General features: G+C 26.8%; 1 protein-coding gene across 2 annotated transcripts in view; it reads left to right on the forward strand.

The window, feature by feature from the left end:
* Positions 1 to 14,801, forward strand: part of LOC147815976 (FERM, ARHGEF and pleckstrin domain-containing protein 2-like) — a 37,709-nt gene that overhangs the window by 21,098 nt on the left and 1,810 nt on the right. For both annotated transcript variants that reach the window (XM_087157942.1, XM_087157943.1), the window contains exons 4-12: positions 772 to 853; positions 998 to 1,184; positions 2,968 to 3,018; positions 5,778 to 5,836; positions 6,091 to 6,162; positions 8,239 to 8,307; positions 10,390 to 10,764; positions 12,776 to 12,883; positions 13,315 to 13,466. In XM_087157942.1, the coding sequence (XP_087014068.1) occupies positions 772 to 853; positions 998 to 1,184; positions 2,968 to 3,018; positions 5,778 to 5,836; positions 6,091 to 6,162; positions 8,239 to 8,307; positions 10,390 to 10,764; positions 12,776 to 12,883; positions 13,315 to 13,466 (1,155 nt within the window). The remainder of the gene's footprint in view (positions 1 to 771; positions 854 to 997; positions 1,185 to 2,967; positions 3,019 to 5,777; positions 5,837 to 6,090; positions 6,163 to 8,238; positions 8,308 to 10,389; positions 10,765 to 12,775; positions 12,884 to 13,314; positions 13,467 to 14,801) is intronic.

Below are 14,801 nucleotides of genomic sequence, written 5' to 3' on the forward strand. Positions count from 1 at the left end.
TTTAAAACCCAGGATAAAGCAGGATATATTGTGATCAACTAAATTTTAAAAAAAGAAGTCACAGAAACAAATTTTTTGGTTAAGTATAAAGTAGTCTAGTCTCAATTTTTCCAAGTTTTTCTTTTCCATATGTCTTTCAGAACATAAATTAAAAAGCTTTAGAACTTATCAAATATATGTAAAAACAATTTCTAATAATTTGTTGTAAAAAAATGTGATTTTAAATTATTCTTTATTAAATCTATTCAAATTTCCCCCAAAAAAATGCTTTGCCAAATATTTGGCCGAATATCTGGCCAAATATTCAGTAAAAGGGCCGAATAGTTGCTAAATATTCGTTACATCCCTAGAATTCACTGATATATATATCCGTATACATATAAATGATTTTGCATGTTTTAATCTTAAAAAATATTTGGTTGATTTAACATGATCAAATTTTAGAACAAATTCCTTCTGGAATAAAATGTAACGGAAATTTTTTTTTGATGTCTATACTTTTTTTGTTAGAAAACCTATTCTTTCTAATTCTGTACATTATGATTTAATGCTGGCATAGTTTTCTACGTATTAAACAAAGAATTGTTTAATAGTGGCGATAATTTAATAGTTTGGCAGTGTGCATTTTGTTATTTTAGAAACATCTTTATAATAATTTTTAAATCAGGAGTTGTAACTTTCTCACATAAAACTAAGTTTCCTTTTGTAATTTTAACTATCATGCAGAATATAATCTTTAGAACTTTTATTGATTTTTTCCGTATTTTTCAGGGAAGGTCGTCCAGTTAATAAAAATCAGAATGTTATTAAAGGAGTGGCTAACATTCTTTATGCTCAAAAAGATATGATCAAGGTAAGTCTGCCAACTCTCTACTAAATTCCTAAAATTGGGACTTGATTTTCAACGAAGCTTACAAAATAATTTCTTTCACTTTCCTGTAATAATATTTATATGTTTTATGAGATCTTTTTTTTAATCCAATTTTTTTTTATATAGATGCATTCAACGTATTTAAAGAAATTACCAAAACTTCTTGAAATGCTGTATGATGATTTGAGTCAGAATCAATTATTGAACCAATTCTATCAACAATTTGAAACACAAAAAGTGTGTTACTTGCCTCTGTCATCTTTCCTTCTTCGTCCGGCTTTTCGTCTGGTTTATTATCACTCATTGGTTAAAAGTTAGTATAAATCTAAACCGGTTTGCACTTGTTTATGTTTGTGTATCAATTTGTTAACATTGTAATGCAATACGTTAAAAATAAATACCAATAGGAAGTATATAAAAAATCTCCGAAATAAAGATGTAAATGTGTGTTTAAATATAAAAGTATTGCTTGTAAACTCGTGCAAAAACAGGCAATTATTAAAACACTACAGTGCATCTAATAATTTGATCTAATTATTATAATATACTAATGTATTACCTTATATAATAAATATTCTGTATTTATTTAATATATCATCGAATTTATCACAGTGTCGAATTTATATTATATATCATTGAATTCAACCAATTGATACACGAGCATAAACAAGTGCAAATCGGTTTCAGTTGCGTAAAAGCAATAATGCTGTATAGTATCACCAGATAATTAAGATTTGACATAGAATCTTACAGTGTGTCTAATAATTTGTCTAGGAACTGTAAGTATTTTAAAGCTCTCAGTTGTGTCTTCTTTAGTAACCCCCAAGATGCCACAATGACACTTTTGTTATTATTACGCTTATTTTATTTTACTTTTAGTATTGCACACTTGATCCATGACAGATTTGTAAATATCAAAGTTTAAGTTGCTTTGTTCTTTTGTATCTCACCCAGAAGATAAGGGAATTCCTAAATCAAGCATTGGAACTACCTCCCCTTTGTAGGGGATTTTTTTGATGGGCATTTGTGATATATGGAGTTTGGAACTTCCCATGGTTGACCCAACTGTAAAGAGTTTCTAATCTATAATCTGTCTACCACTGGAAACATTTTAGTCAGTGGTTGTGCAAACTGGGTGCAGTATAAAAACTGCGATCAGCTCACATGGATGGAGTATTACAATGCTATTTATGTTTTATTCAGTACAGCAAAATGTGACTTTTGAGCCAAAAAATTCTATTTTCTATCTAATAAATATTGTATTATTTAATAAGTTAAAATTAATTTAAAGTTGATTTCTTTTAAAGATTTTACCTTTCTCCTCGAAGTACTTAAATTGTGTTTCAATGAAGAATTGTTTGAAGGTCATGAAAATTCGTTGAAGTATAAAGCTTTCAAGTAGACCATAATCATTATGTATCGATCTTACCATTACATATCTAATCATGATGACTATAACGATTTACAACGCTTACTTAAGTTACTACTTTAGTTTCTGTTGATTAAATGCACACTTTTATTTATTTTTTTAAATTATTTTAACTTGTTATTTTTTTTTATTTAAATTGTGTGTAGAAATTGTCATTGCTTATGTGTTTCTGTTTGAAGTAGTTCTCAAAATGAAACATAGATCACAGCACAAAGTCATCTGATTAGTAAATGTTTATTTTTTATGTATTATGTAGTTTAGTTCTCCATATGTTTTGTCTCAAGCTGTGTTATTACAACCAGCATGGTAATTTCAAAGTGATTGTCTCCCTAAGAAGGACTCCTTTTATAGCATGGCTACTTTATCTATAATTTTTTTAAACTAAGTTAGTATAAAATTTATGCTGATATGTGTTATGTTGCTTAAAGTTTGAAAAAATTATACGTGTGTGACATAGCTGTTAGACTTTCCATAAAACCTTTCACAAAAACAGAAAACAATATATTTTACATTTCAAATATTTTGAGAAGAAGAATACGTTTGGTCAATATTTATAATTTATCCAAGCTTTTTAGTGCTATGACCAAATTAAAATGCTATATATATGCAATGCCCTATTTAAGGGAATGGCCTTAATGTTGAAAAATAATTTTCTCTCTTTTTTTAGATCTGTTGGACACCTACAATTCTGATCATGATGACTATAACGATTGTTTAAGTAAGTTTCTTGTTTTGTTTTATATTCAGTGTTTTTGAATTAATATTGATATTTTGTACTAACTAAGCTCTATGATTTGCCTTTTTTTGTCTATGATATTCTAATCTATTTTGTTATTATTTTTGTTAATGAATGAAATACATTTAGTACATAACATAATAGAAAATAAAAACAAGAAATAAACACAGAAGACCAAGTCACTGTTGGATTCCGAAGTTCATGTCAGTGACTACAGTATTGAGTGTATATATTATAAAAAATAATAGTAAATAAATAAATAAAAACACTTAAAGCACAAAAGAGTTAAGAAAATGTAAATATAAAATTTAATGTTTCAAAGGTGGCTAGCAAGAGTGTCTGGTACAAAGCAATTTAAATCAGTCATAAACTTTCAAAAATATAACTATGAAAAAGACATACGTAAAAAAAAATAAAAAGTGTATAAAATTATTCAGATAAAATGTTTTCAATATTAAATAGTGAAAAAACAAAAAATTTTACGGGTTTTTTAAAATAATATTGAGGTATTTGCATTTTCAATTTCAGCAAGGAGTAAATTAAAGCACTTGGTGTTAAATACTGGAAACTTTTGCGGAAAACGTTCTTGTTAAGCTTGGTTTTGAAATAAATTTTGTTAGGTCTCCTAATGTTAGTTATGTCTCTTTTCTTTCTTTTTTTTACTACCATTTGGATTTTTTTTTTTTAAATTAAAACATAGTTTGTAAAAAATAAAGTATAGATTGGTAATATATTGAGTTTAGATTGAGTGAAATATGGATTGATTGATAAAAATTAAATAAATTTCTCTTGAATATTGCATGATTTATAGTGTGTGTTAGTGTGTTTGCTTGTGCTGTGTTAGTTACGTAATTCCCACCCCAAACTGATAAGATATAATAAAGAACGTAACATATGTATAATATAAAATTAGAAGAAAAATTTTAAATAATAGAGTCTGAGTTATTTTGTTTTTAATTTTTTTCCTGAAAAAGTAATTGATATTGTTATATAATATTGAATTTATTACAGTAATAGGCTGTGTACTGATGATTTGTTAAAAATTTCATCTATCATTTGAAAAGAATAGCTGTTCCAATATGATCCAGTGTGCGAATAACTCTCTAAATATAGAATCATAAACATTGGAGAATATTTGCAAAGTTATGTGAGCTAAACCATAGAAATTACTCTTAAAATTGAACAAATTACCCTTAATTGTCTAATTTAATCTTTCTTTAAAATGTGATATATTTTTGAAAAAAATTACATAAACTACTGAACGCAACAAACAACAATTTAAAAATTTTTGACTACAGAGATCCATGTGTAATTGTCACACTTTGATCATATTGTATCAAATTATATGTGCCACAAAATTTTTTGTGTCCTGCAAGATACTAGAAACTTTCTCACAAGTGCCTCTTTTTTACTTCAACAAAGGTAAACTATGTTAGTTAACTAACTATATTAATTAATATTAACTAACTATTAGTTACCTTATGTTTACTATATAATATTGCGTGCAACTAAGTAGAAAAATTAAGCTCCCTGGAGTAATTGAGAATAATTGCATGCAATTGAAGATAAAAAAGGTTATGACCAAACCCATAGCTGCCAACATCGATGGGAAAAAATCCAGTAGATTATATAAATTTCATGATAATTGTTGCTTAATGTTCTAAATATTTTACACATGGAGAATTCTTATAGTCATCAAAATAGAAAAACTGCCATATTTTCCAGTTATGATTGACATTAAACATATTTAAATTGTTATGTACTGTTTACTCATAATTTTGAATATTAATAGGAATTTAATTGATCAAAGATAGTTAAAAGATTTTTTAAAATTTATTTATAAAGAGAGTTCTGAATAAAAATAAACTAATAATTTTAGAACAAAAAGTTTTGAACTGATTTCTATAAATGGTTCATTATGTATTAGCAATGCTTATACAAGCAAACAAGCAATAATCTGTATAAACTTCTATTTCAATAGGGATTTTTTTTAGAAAACTTACTCAATTAGATTTTTCTAAAATGTAGAAAAACCAAGAGAATTATAATTAAACCAGCAGACCAGGAGAAGCTGGAAAAATCCAGTGGAGTTGGCAGCTATGTAAAACCAATGTTTGACTTGGTAATAATGAATTAGTTATGTGATAAAGTAATAAAATTAAGAATTGACTGCAAAAACGGTTGTGAATATAATTTGCAACTTATTCCTTATAATTAGATCGTAAAACTGCTCGTTCACTCAGTTTGGAGAGCATTGTGATATTGTGTCAAAAAATTTCATCAAAAGTTTCATACATATTGAAAATAAAACAACTCTTTTTAAAAACTTTTTCAATCTAATTGAACAAAAAAAAATTTTTTTTTCAACTACGATTGGAGCAAAAAAATAATTTTTTTAACGACTACAATGAAGGCAGAAAAAACCAAATCAATTATTTATAAACTAAAATATCTGACGATATCTACTTATTTTAAAAATCATGAAATGAGACAAATGCTAATCAAACTTTTGGAAGTTTTCAACTTTACTAAAATATCTTACCATATTTAAGCACTTTTTACTTCAATATTGCATTTGTTTAATGTATTTAACTATTTACTCCCTTTTTTTTTAATTTCAAATAATAATTTTTGGCTGTTGCTTGTATTTTTATGGCTAACTCAATGTTTGATTTATTTTTATCATTGCATTTATTATATTAATATGTTTTGTTTCACAATTCTATCTTTTTCCCCCCTAGGTTTGTATGATGAAACTAAAACTTTTTGTGAAAGTTTTGAAAATATTATGCTACCTCTAGTAAGTTTTTCTAAAGCTGATTTTGTAATTGTTCATGTTGCTACCTTAATTTATAAATAGATGTAGTTTATTGCTAATGCATGTGGCATACTATCCCTTTTGATAATGACTATTTTGTTTTTAATAGAATGATATCAATCTTTAGTTAGTTTAGTTGAACATTTTAGTCACTACTTCGACTGCACAAAAAGTCATTGGATGTTATACTTAATTATGTTTTACTATTGCCAGACCTAATAAAGCAATTTTTTTAGGTGAACTATTCAAAACTCGTTGAACTTCAGCGCAGTTTCACTAACTTTTCTTCATTGGTAGATAAAAATCGGGTAAGTTATGAAAGTTTTTATTATTATTATAATATTTTGTATTTAAAAAAATTTGTAGTATGCAATAAATTATTTTTGTGCTTTTTAGTGTTGGCATGGATGAAAAACCTATAAACTTTAATTCGTTATTTTATCACATTATGCAAAGTTTTGTATTAATATTATAGGGAATTTGTGAATCTTAATTTATGTTGCATGCTGTTGAAATAATTTCAATTATTATAATTTAACATTCCTTTGAAAATTGTAAAAACACTAAACACATGAAATTACATTCAAAATTTCACAAATATTTACATATTTTAAAAAATGTTTTTATAGGTGCTTCTAGAAAACTGTCATAACAGGGTGCGTAGCTTTTGTAAAAAGTACTTAAAGGTGCTTTTTTGGAGATTTTGCTTTTAAAAGCTTTTAAAGGTGCTTTTATCTGCTGGCGTTTTTAAAAAGTGCTTTCCTTTCCGAATAATTTTTTTCTTCTTCCCTTCAGTGATATCTGGTGGATCCCATGCATTTCACGAAAAATGGGGAGTTTGCTACGTAATCATTCACGCGGACTTCATGTCGTACCCACGTTATGACTTGCGCATGCGCGCACACTTGAAACCGAAACCCGAGTGCTCCAATTCGGATAGAGAATATCAGATCCTTATGAAATGTTTTTCTTTTTCATTTATTTTAATTTTGTTCTTGTTTATTTTATTTTACTTCCAACACTTTTCTTGACGTAGGAGGTAAGGGTACTGTTGTTCTGAGTTCAGGGTCAAGTTGAATTCACTCTGTGAGGTGGGAAAGTACTCATTGTTTCGATTTACGCCCGTTTCTTTTTGTTTGTTTTTTTAACGCTAAAACTGTTTATAAAAAGTTTTTGTTTTTCAATAATATCATTGATTAAATATGAATTCTTTGAGTGCTTGAAAATTTTTGTAAAGTGCTTGAAAAGTTTTTAAAAAGTGCTTATTTTTGATTCAAAGATTTGGCTACGCACCCTGTATAAAATGAGTAATCAAAACTAATAAAAGATAACTTAAAGTATAGTTAATAACCAGAAAAAAATTTTTAACTTCTATGACTAAGATTAATATTTCATTTGTGGAAAATGCAATACTTTTATTAAAATGTTTCTTAGTTCTATTCTATAATTTTTTTATGGTCTAGAAGCATTGAAAAGCTTTTAGAAAATTTGTTTCATGATATATTTGCACAGTGTCTAAGACTTCTAAAAATTGTGTGAAAAAAATTACTGCATTACTTGTTACTAGACTGTCAGTGACATCTTTGTTTCCATTTATTTATTAATGCTACATATTTGATTATTAGTGACAGTGTCTATGTTTTCTAAAAATTATACGAAAGAAAATTACTGCATTACTTGATACTAGACAATCAGTGACATCTTTGTATCTATTTATTTATTAGTGCTGCATATTTCATTTTTAGTGATTTAATTGTCTAAAAAAGTAAAAATATGGTATGACTAGAAGAAATTAAAGATACAAATAAATAATTATTCTGCTTGTTTGGAATATCAAAATTATTTATGCAATTACAATTGATTACTGTCCAAAAAATTGTAGGACAATATTAAATTTTATTAGCCTATTCTGCTATAACTTCTTTATTAAAAGATAGTAATAGTATGCATGTTAGTAAAAAAGCATTAGAAAAAAAGTTTTTTTTGCTCCTGAAAAGTTCATTTTCCTCAAAATATGTGTTTATGTATTTACTATTGTAATGAATCAAGCTATATTAAAAAACAGTTCTGTTTTTTTTAAAAAAAACACATTTATTTCTTAACAGCAAATATAGTAACGAAATTAAAGTACTGGTTTAGTAATAATCTTGCAAAAAAATATATTAAAAAAACATAACGGGTTAGTATAAACTTCAAATTCAAAAACAAAAAACTATCTTCTAAAGAATCAACAACACTCTGTTGTTCTTTATTTTAATTTATCTCTACATGTGTTTTGTTGTTTATTTTATTCATGCTTTTGTTAGCAAGATATTTTTTTCATATTTTTAGACTTTGTACTATACAAAGTGAGTTCAAATAAAAGCTTTCTTTTTTTTTCATAGAAATTCATTAGAGAAGGATGTTTGTCAAAATTCATTAAAAGTGGTACTCAGCAATGCATGTTTTTCTTGGTAAGTAAAGAACTCCTCAATATAGATTTTTTTTTCTAATTTTCATAAGCATAATATTTTTACCCTCATGCTTTGTTCTTCTTACTCTGAATGTATATGTAATTAAAACTACTATGGTATTAAACTGTGTCATAATCCTTGATCCCTATAATGTAAAATCAGAGGAAATTGAAAACACATCAAAATAAAAGAATGTTGATTAAATTTGTAGTGTCTACTGCTACGATTATTAAACATCAATTCGCTAGTATATAAGACAAGTTAACTCGATTCTATGGTGGGATACCTTTGGATAAATAAAGGTTGACAATGTTGCCCCATTAATTGTTAGATTCTTGTGTACATTTCATTTTTATTATTATTATTTTAGGTATTAAGGTATGATAAATAAAATGCAATAGGAAAACATAGTTTTAGTAAATAAAAATGCAATTTTTCATAGATTTGGATGGATCGCTATTAAAAAAATTAATATGTATTGATAAGGGTAAAATGTGACCAATTGTTTCACCAGATGAACCCAGTAATTGAACTATCTGAGCGAAACTGTAACACCATCTTTATGAATCAAAATTTGTCTGTGACTCATTATTATTATTTTATTATTATTATTACCTTCATCATTATTATTACTATTATTTTAGGTTTAAAAAAAAAGCTATGATGTATAAAATATAATAGGAAAGCATAGTTTATGTAAATAAAAATGCAAATTTTCATAGATTTGGATGGATCACTATTTAAGAAAATAATAAGTATTGATAAGGGTGTGTGAAATGTGACCAATAGTTTAACCAGATGAGCCTAGTAGCAAAATTTTCTGAGCCACTCTGCAGAATCAAACCATTATGAATCATCTCTTAATAAATCAAAATTTGTGTGTGACTCAAACGCAATTTAAGTTTGGACATTGAGATTGTTAAAATAATGCTTGCCCAAACCTATAGTAAAATTCGAATTTGCTAAGTAGTAGAAAAAATAAAATACAAAGAACGTTTTTAAATTTATTTGAAAATAATAGAATAATGCTTAAAAGAAAGATAGAATAAAACAATGTTTAAAGCATTTAAGGAGCTAAGAAAAACATTTATGAAGTCAAGAATTTTACAACAACTGTGTCTAAGTTATATCCCTCCAACTAAAACATCTTTAGATTATTATTGGAAAAATGTGACTAACTCAAACATATAGCAAAATTTACACTTGTAAACATGCAGTAGATATAAGATGTACACAAAAATTTATGCTTTTTAAATTTCATTTAACTTTCATAATAATACTTGAAAAGAAAAATAAAATAAATCCACAGTTTAAGCTTATATATATCTAATTAAATCAGATCATCTCAGATTCAAAACTGCTAAAGGAGTCAATATTTTAAAATGTAGGTAAAAGTTAACCTTTATATATATGTATATATAAACAGTGTAACCTCCAGGAAAGACCACCTCTATTTGGGACCATTTTTTTGGAGGCACGGAGTTTTGTTGAGGAAAACCTTTAGGAGAGACCATTAAAACCTCAGCAACTGGGCAAACATCTACACTAAATGCGAAAAAGGTCAAATAAGGAGACTCGAAAAATATCAATACAAACAATTTAACTGAACAAATAAATAGATTAAAATGTATTCAAAATATTTGTGTGAGGCTCTTATTTAGAGAGTTCTTTATGATGATACAACCTCATGTTGCTGTAAGGGTGCACTAAAGTTGATGCTATCAATGATTTACTAAAGATAAATTAGACAAAATAAGCGTCTTAAACAACCTCTTCTCATCTTTTAAAGCTGACCAATTTTTATGATGTAAAACTGCATGCAAACTTAAACAAAAAACTTAATTGTGTATTAAATATTATAAAATAGTTCTATAATTTAGTTTAATTTTCTGTCTAATTTTTTATCTTTATTATTTTTTTTAATCTAATTTTGTTTCCTTCAAAAAGCTTAAAAATATAAGAAACTCCTGATTAGAGACTTGTTTAATATACTACTTAGCTTTAAGTTAATTAGAAAAATGTCAGTTTATTAATTGTTATCACTTGGTAACTTATCTTCTTTACAATGTTTAATTTTTGCAGTTCAGTGATATCCTGCTTTGCACTCTTCGTACTCACGATGGACGACTTTCCTTCAAGGTTCAAGGCTTATTTCCTCTGAAAAGCTTGAAAATACAAGAAACTGGGGATAAGCTTGGTTTTACTCATTGTTTTATTTTATGCAGTCCTGAAAAGCATCTATACCTCGCTTCACCCTCGTCGGAAGAGCATACCAAATGGATGAGGGATTTGCAGAATGCTATTGCAAGTCAGCTGCCCTGCAAATCATCCCCCTTTTCCCTAGAGGAGGAGGAAGAGGAAATAAGAGATGTTGGCCAACATATTAACACGTCCATTCATATCTGTTGGCATCGAAACATAAGCATCAGTTGTGCTGACTTGTATCTTTCGTTGAAGGTAAATTTATTCAGAACTATTTTTCTCCGTGTAGTGCAGTGTTTCCCAAAGTGTAGTACGCGTACCCCCAGGGGTACAGGAACAGTTTAGCAGGGGTACCCGTTCTTATGCGAAATATCTTGCAACAAACGAAAATTTCACAAAAATTTTAATTAAAAACGAAGCTAGCCATGAAAATTTACGATTACGTATTTTTCTAATGGCTATTTTTTGCAGAGTTGACAGTTATTATTTATATAATAAGTTTTTAGTCAAGTTCAATACTTTCTTGAATTTGTAAAGACGAAGACTCAATTTGTCAATAACATATTACATTCAGAATGAATTAAATTAGATGAGGAAACATTAAAAAAAAAAATCAGTAATTCTAAATTATTTATGGCAAAAAAAATTTTTTTTATATACATGACCTATATTTTAAAAGTATTCATATTTAAATAAACGTATAATTAAATTTGTACAATTGAAATATGTTTATTAAATAGCAAGTTATATTGCATTCAGCTAATGGAAACATATAAATTATAAGTTACACATTTCCTCAATCCTCATTTAGTCTTTTACTTTTTCAGTCTATTTTGAAAATTAAATAATAATTTATATACATTTCTATCTATAAATTATTTTTCTGGATAAAACTTTCCAACTAAATAAAATCAAATTTTTAAGAAATCTCAACTTTAAGTTTAAAAATTATAAATTATCCTGATAAAAATTATTTTTGACTGAAATAAAGGATTTTATATTAAGGATAAAATAAAGGATTTTTTTAAAAGTATTTTAAAGTATTTAGTGTGTAGAAATATTGTTTTGTTAATACAGTAGAGCGCCGATTATCCGATCTGAATTCATTTTTCTTTTTTTTAAAGTTTAGAATAATTTTTGACTTATCAACAATTTTTCAAAATTTCTGAGCCAGTAGATCTTCCGGCTGAAGAGATGCCAGGTTATGCAGCAGAAGAAATGGAAGGCTGCTATCGAGACACTGAAAACGTCCTAGAATTTCAAATTTTAAATGATGATGAAATTGTTTGTTGAAATTTTGAACGAAAATCGGAACTCCACAGACGAATAGGAAAAAATAGATGATTAAGTTCAAGATAGTGAACCTTCTCATCTAGAAGCATGCAATTCATTAGATATTGCTATGAATTGGCTAGAACGTCAAAATGATGTTGATGTTCAGTTGATTTATTTAAAAAGAATAAGGTATATCGCTGCTCAAAAAAGAGCATCTTTGAAACAAAAGTCTTTGCTGGATTTCTTTTTCAATGGAAAATAAAGAAAAATGTGGTAAAATCAGCAACTGACAAAAAAAATTATAAACAGCTGAAGTATGATTAAAAAAAATTCAAAATTAAAAAAATTAAATAAAAATATTTAAAAATTGAATTTTTTTTTTTTTAAACAGAGCTATTTTCGATAGTACTGCCAGTCCTAAACCTGGAAAAAGTGTGAAGGAAAGTTAGTGCATAAGTAATAATCATTTAAACTAGATTTTAAACAACCGTCCAATTATCCGAACTTTTCATTATCCGAACCACGTTCGGTCCCGAGCAGTTCGGATAATCGGCGCTCTACTGTAGTTCATAATTAATAAATTATATTAATTAATTCTGTTTTTCATAATGGGATTATTTATTGTAATTACCTAAAATTACTGTTATTGTTAACATTGACTACTAAAATAGTTAGTTGTAATAGAAATTGGAAAAAGAGGAAATTAAGAATATAATTAATGAAAAATGTTGAATGAATTTTAAAAAAATAAAAAACAAAACTTTTAATTATTTTACATTAAGTTCAGTTACTGATTGTTGTAATGTTAAATGTTATGTTAATAAAGTAATGTTAAATGAGTTTAAATGAAATTAAAGAAAAAAAAACTTAGAAAATGTTCTTAAAATAAATACTAACCTCTTAAAATTCCTATTACATATTATTTTTGATGGCGTGTTATTATTTTTTATTATCATTGTATTACTTTTTATTCAATTGAATTTTATTTCAGAATAGTCTTAGTGGATATCTGTTGAGGAAATTTAAGAATAGCAGTGGTTGGCAAAAAGTGTGGGTTGTGCTGGCAAACTTATGTTTGTTTTTCTACCGGTCATATCTGGTAAGTTAATATTATGTTTAGTATTGCTGCTGTGTATATCCTATGCATTATGAAAATTAAGATGTACCGATTAAAAAAAAAAAAATAAATAAATAAAAATATAGATTTTAATCTATAGATTTTCTGTTACTAATAGTTTTTTTTTCTTCATAGTTGAAGGCCACCATCATAAGATATTTAGTTATACTCAATAATTGTGAAATTTAATGCAAAGTAAAAGTTTTTTTCATCAAATTTAAAATTAAATATTTTATCACAGTATTTTTAGTACTTCTTTGATTAATCTGAATTCAATTTCATAGATTTATCAGAAAAATATATATGTTGTGCAAATACAAAATTGGATAATAACGCAATGTAAAAAGAAGAGAAAATCTGTTATAGCTAAATTACAGATGTGTTGAAATGCATTGATTTTTTTTTTTTTGCAGGATGAAAGTCCCCTAGCTAGCCTTCCTTTAGCAGGTTACAAAATAATGACTACTTCAAGTAATGATTTGGTTTCTGGAGATTGTATATTCAAACTTATTTTCAAGAACCATGAATATTTTTTTATGGTGGAAAACAAATATGCTTTTAAAAGGTAAGTTCTCTAGGTTTTCTAATAAAAATAATCATTAATTTTAAGAACACTCTTTGCCTGTTTAAAAAAAGGGCAAGTTACATATATATCTATATTATACACACAGTTGAACCACTATTTTATGAAGTTTCTAAATCCCGATAATAAGTTTTATATAGAACATTTTTTAAATAGAAAATCACCTTTTGAAATACTTAAGCAATGCAAAACAGGTTTTAAAATCATAAAAACTAGTCATAATTAAAATAGCAATTGATACACCTTTATCTTGTAAACTAATATCTACTATTTATTTTAAAAATCTTAGCCATAAAAGAAATCTGCATAAGAATAGAGCTAAACATTATCTAGCGTTACACTATCATGCTACATACTTTTTTCAATTAAAAAAAGCTAAATTTATGTAGAAACTTATAGCTGCATTTATTTGCTATATAAAATTATAACTGCAAAGTATTTTTAAACATGCATTATAACATGCGTTCTGAAGTTTGATTGCAATTGCTACTGATAAAATCCGTTAATTTTGTTGAAGTTTTTCGTTCGAAATGAAAACAAGAAGGTAAAGGGATTTTACTGCTCTCTCTAAAAATGGCTTCGAAAATCAATTCAAGGTCATTTCCATCATAAAATATGTTAACAAGTTTGAAATGTTCTGAAATATTTTGGGAAATAGGGAAAGTGGATCTGAAAGAAAATTTCGCTAAATAGAAAATCCACTTCGCTATTTAGAAGTTATTTTACGAAGAAATTTCCAAAATTTGTTCTTGGTTCCTCCAAAAAAAAATTGCATAATAGAGAAATTCCTAAAATGGAAGTTCATTAAATAGAAGTCCAACTGTGTGTATATATATGTATATTAAAGCCTAAAAACCTAAATCTTAGATTTCATGAGATGAGAGATGCTTTTTCAATGTTTGCTGTGATCTTTGATTCATAATAAACTGATCATCGTAAAACTGAACAAGAATGGGAAGTAAGTATATATTTTCATTTCATCATGATCAATGGCTCGACATTCCAGAGTGGGCCTCGGTCTTCTCAAGAAGTTTTTTCCATGCCAACCTTTTTCCTACTAGTGTTTTCCAGTTTTTAAAACCGAAAGGTTCATTATTTCATTGCTTACATTCACAAAGCTAGTGTGGCGAATTGTGGTTTGTAGAATTGCATTATATAAATCTTTTAATGTAATGAAATTTATTCCACCAGGTTCAAAAAATATGGGAAATTCAATGTCTCTAATGAATTCTTGAAAAATATGGGAAAAACTGGGGAATTTTTTTTGCTGAGTTTTAGTGGCCACCCTGTTAATAATTCTTTTATTATATTAAAAGA

This window comes from Parasteatoda tepidariorum, chromosome 2, assembly GCF_982258835.1.
Source record: "Parasteatoda tepidariorum strain Cologne lab strain chromosome 2, Ptep-v5.0, whole genome shotgun sequence".
NCBI lineage: Eukaryota > Metazoa > Arthropoda > Arachnida > Araneae > Theridiidae > Parasteatoda > Parasteatoda tepidariorum.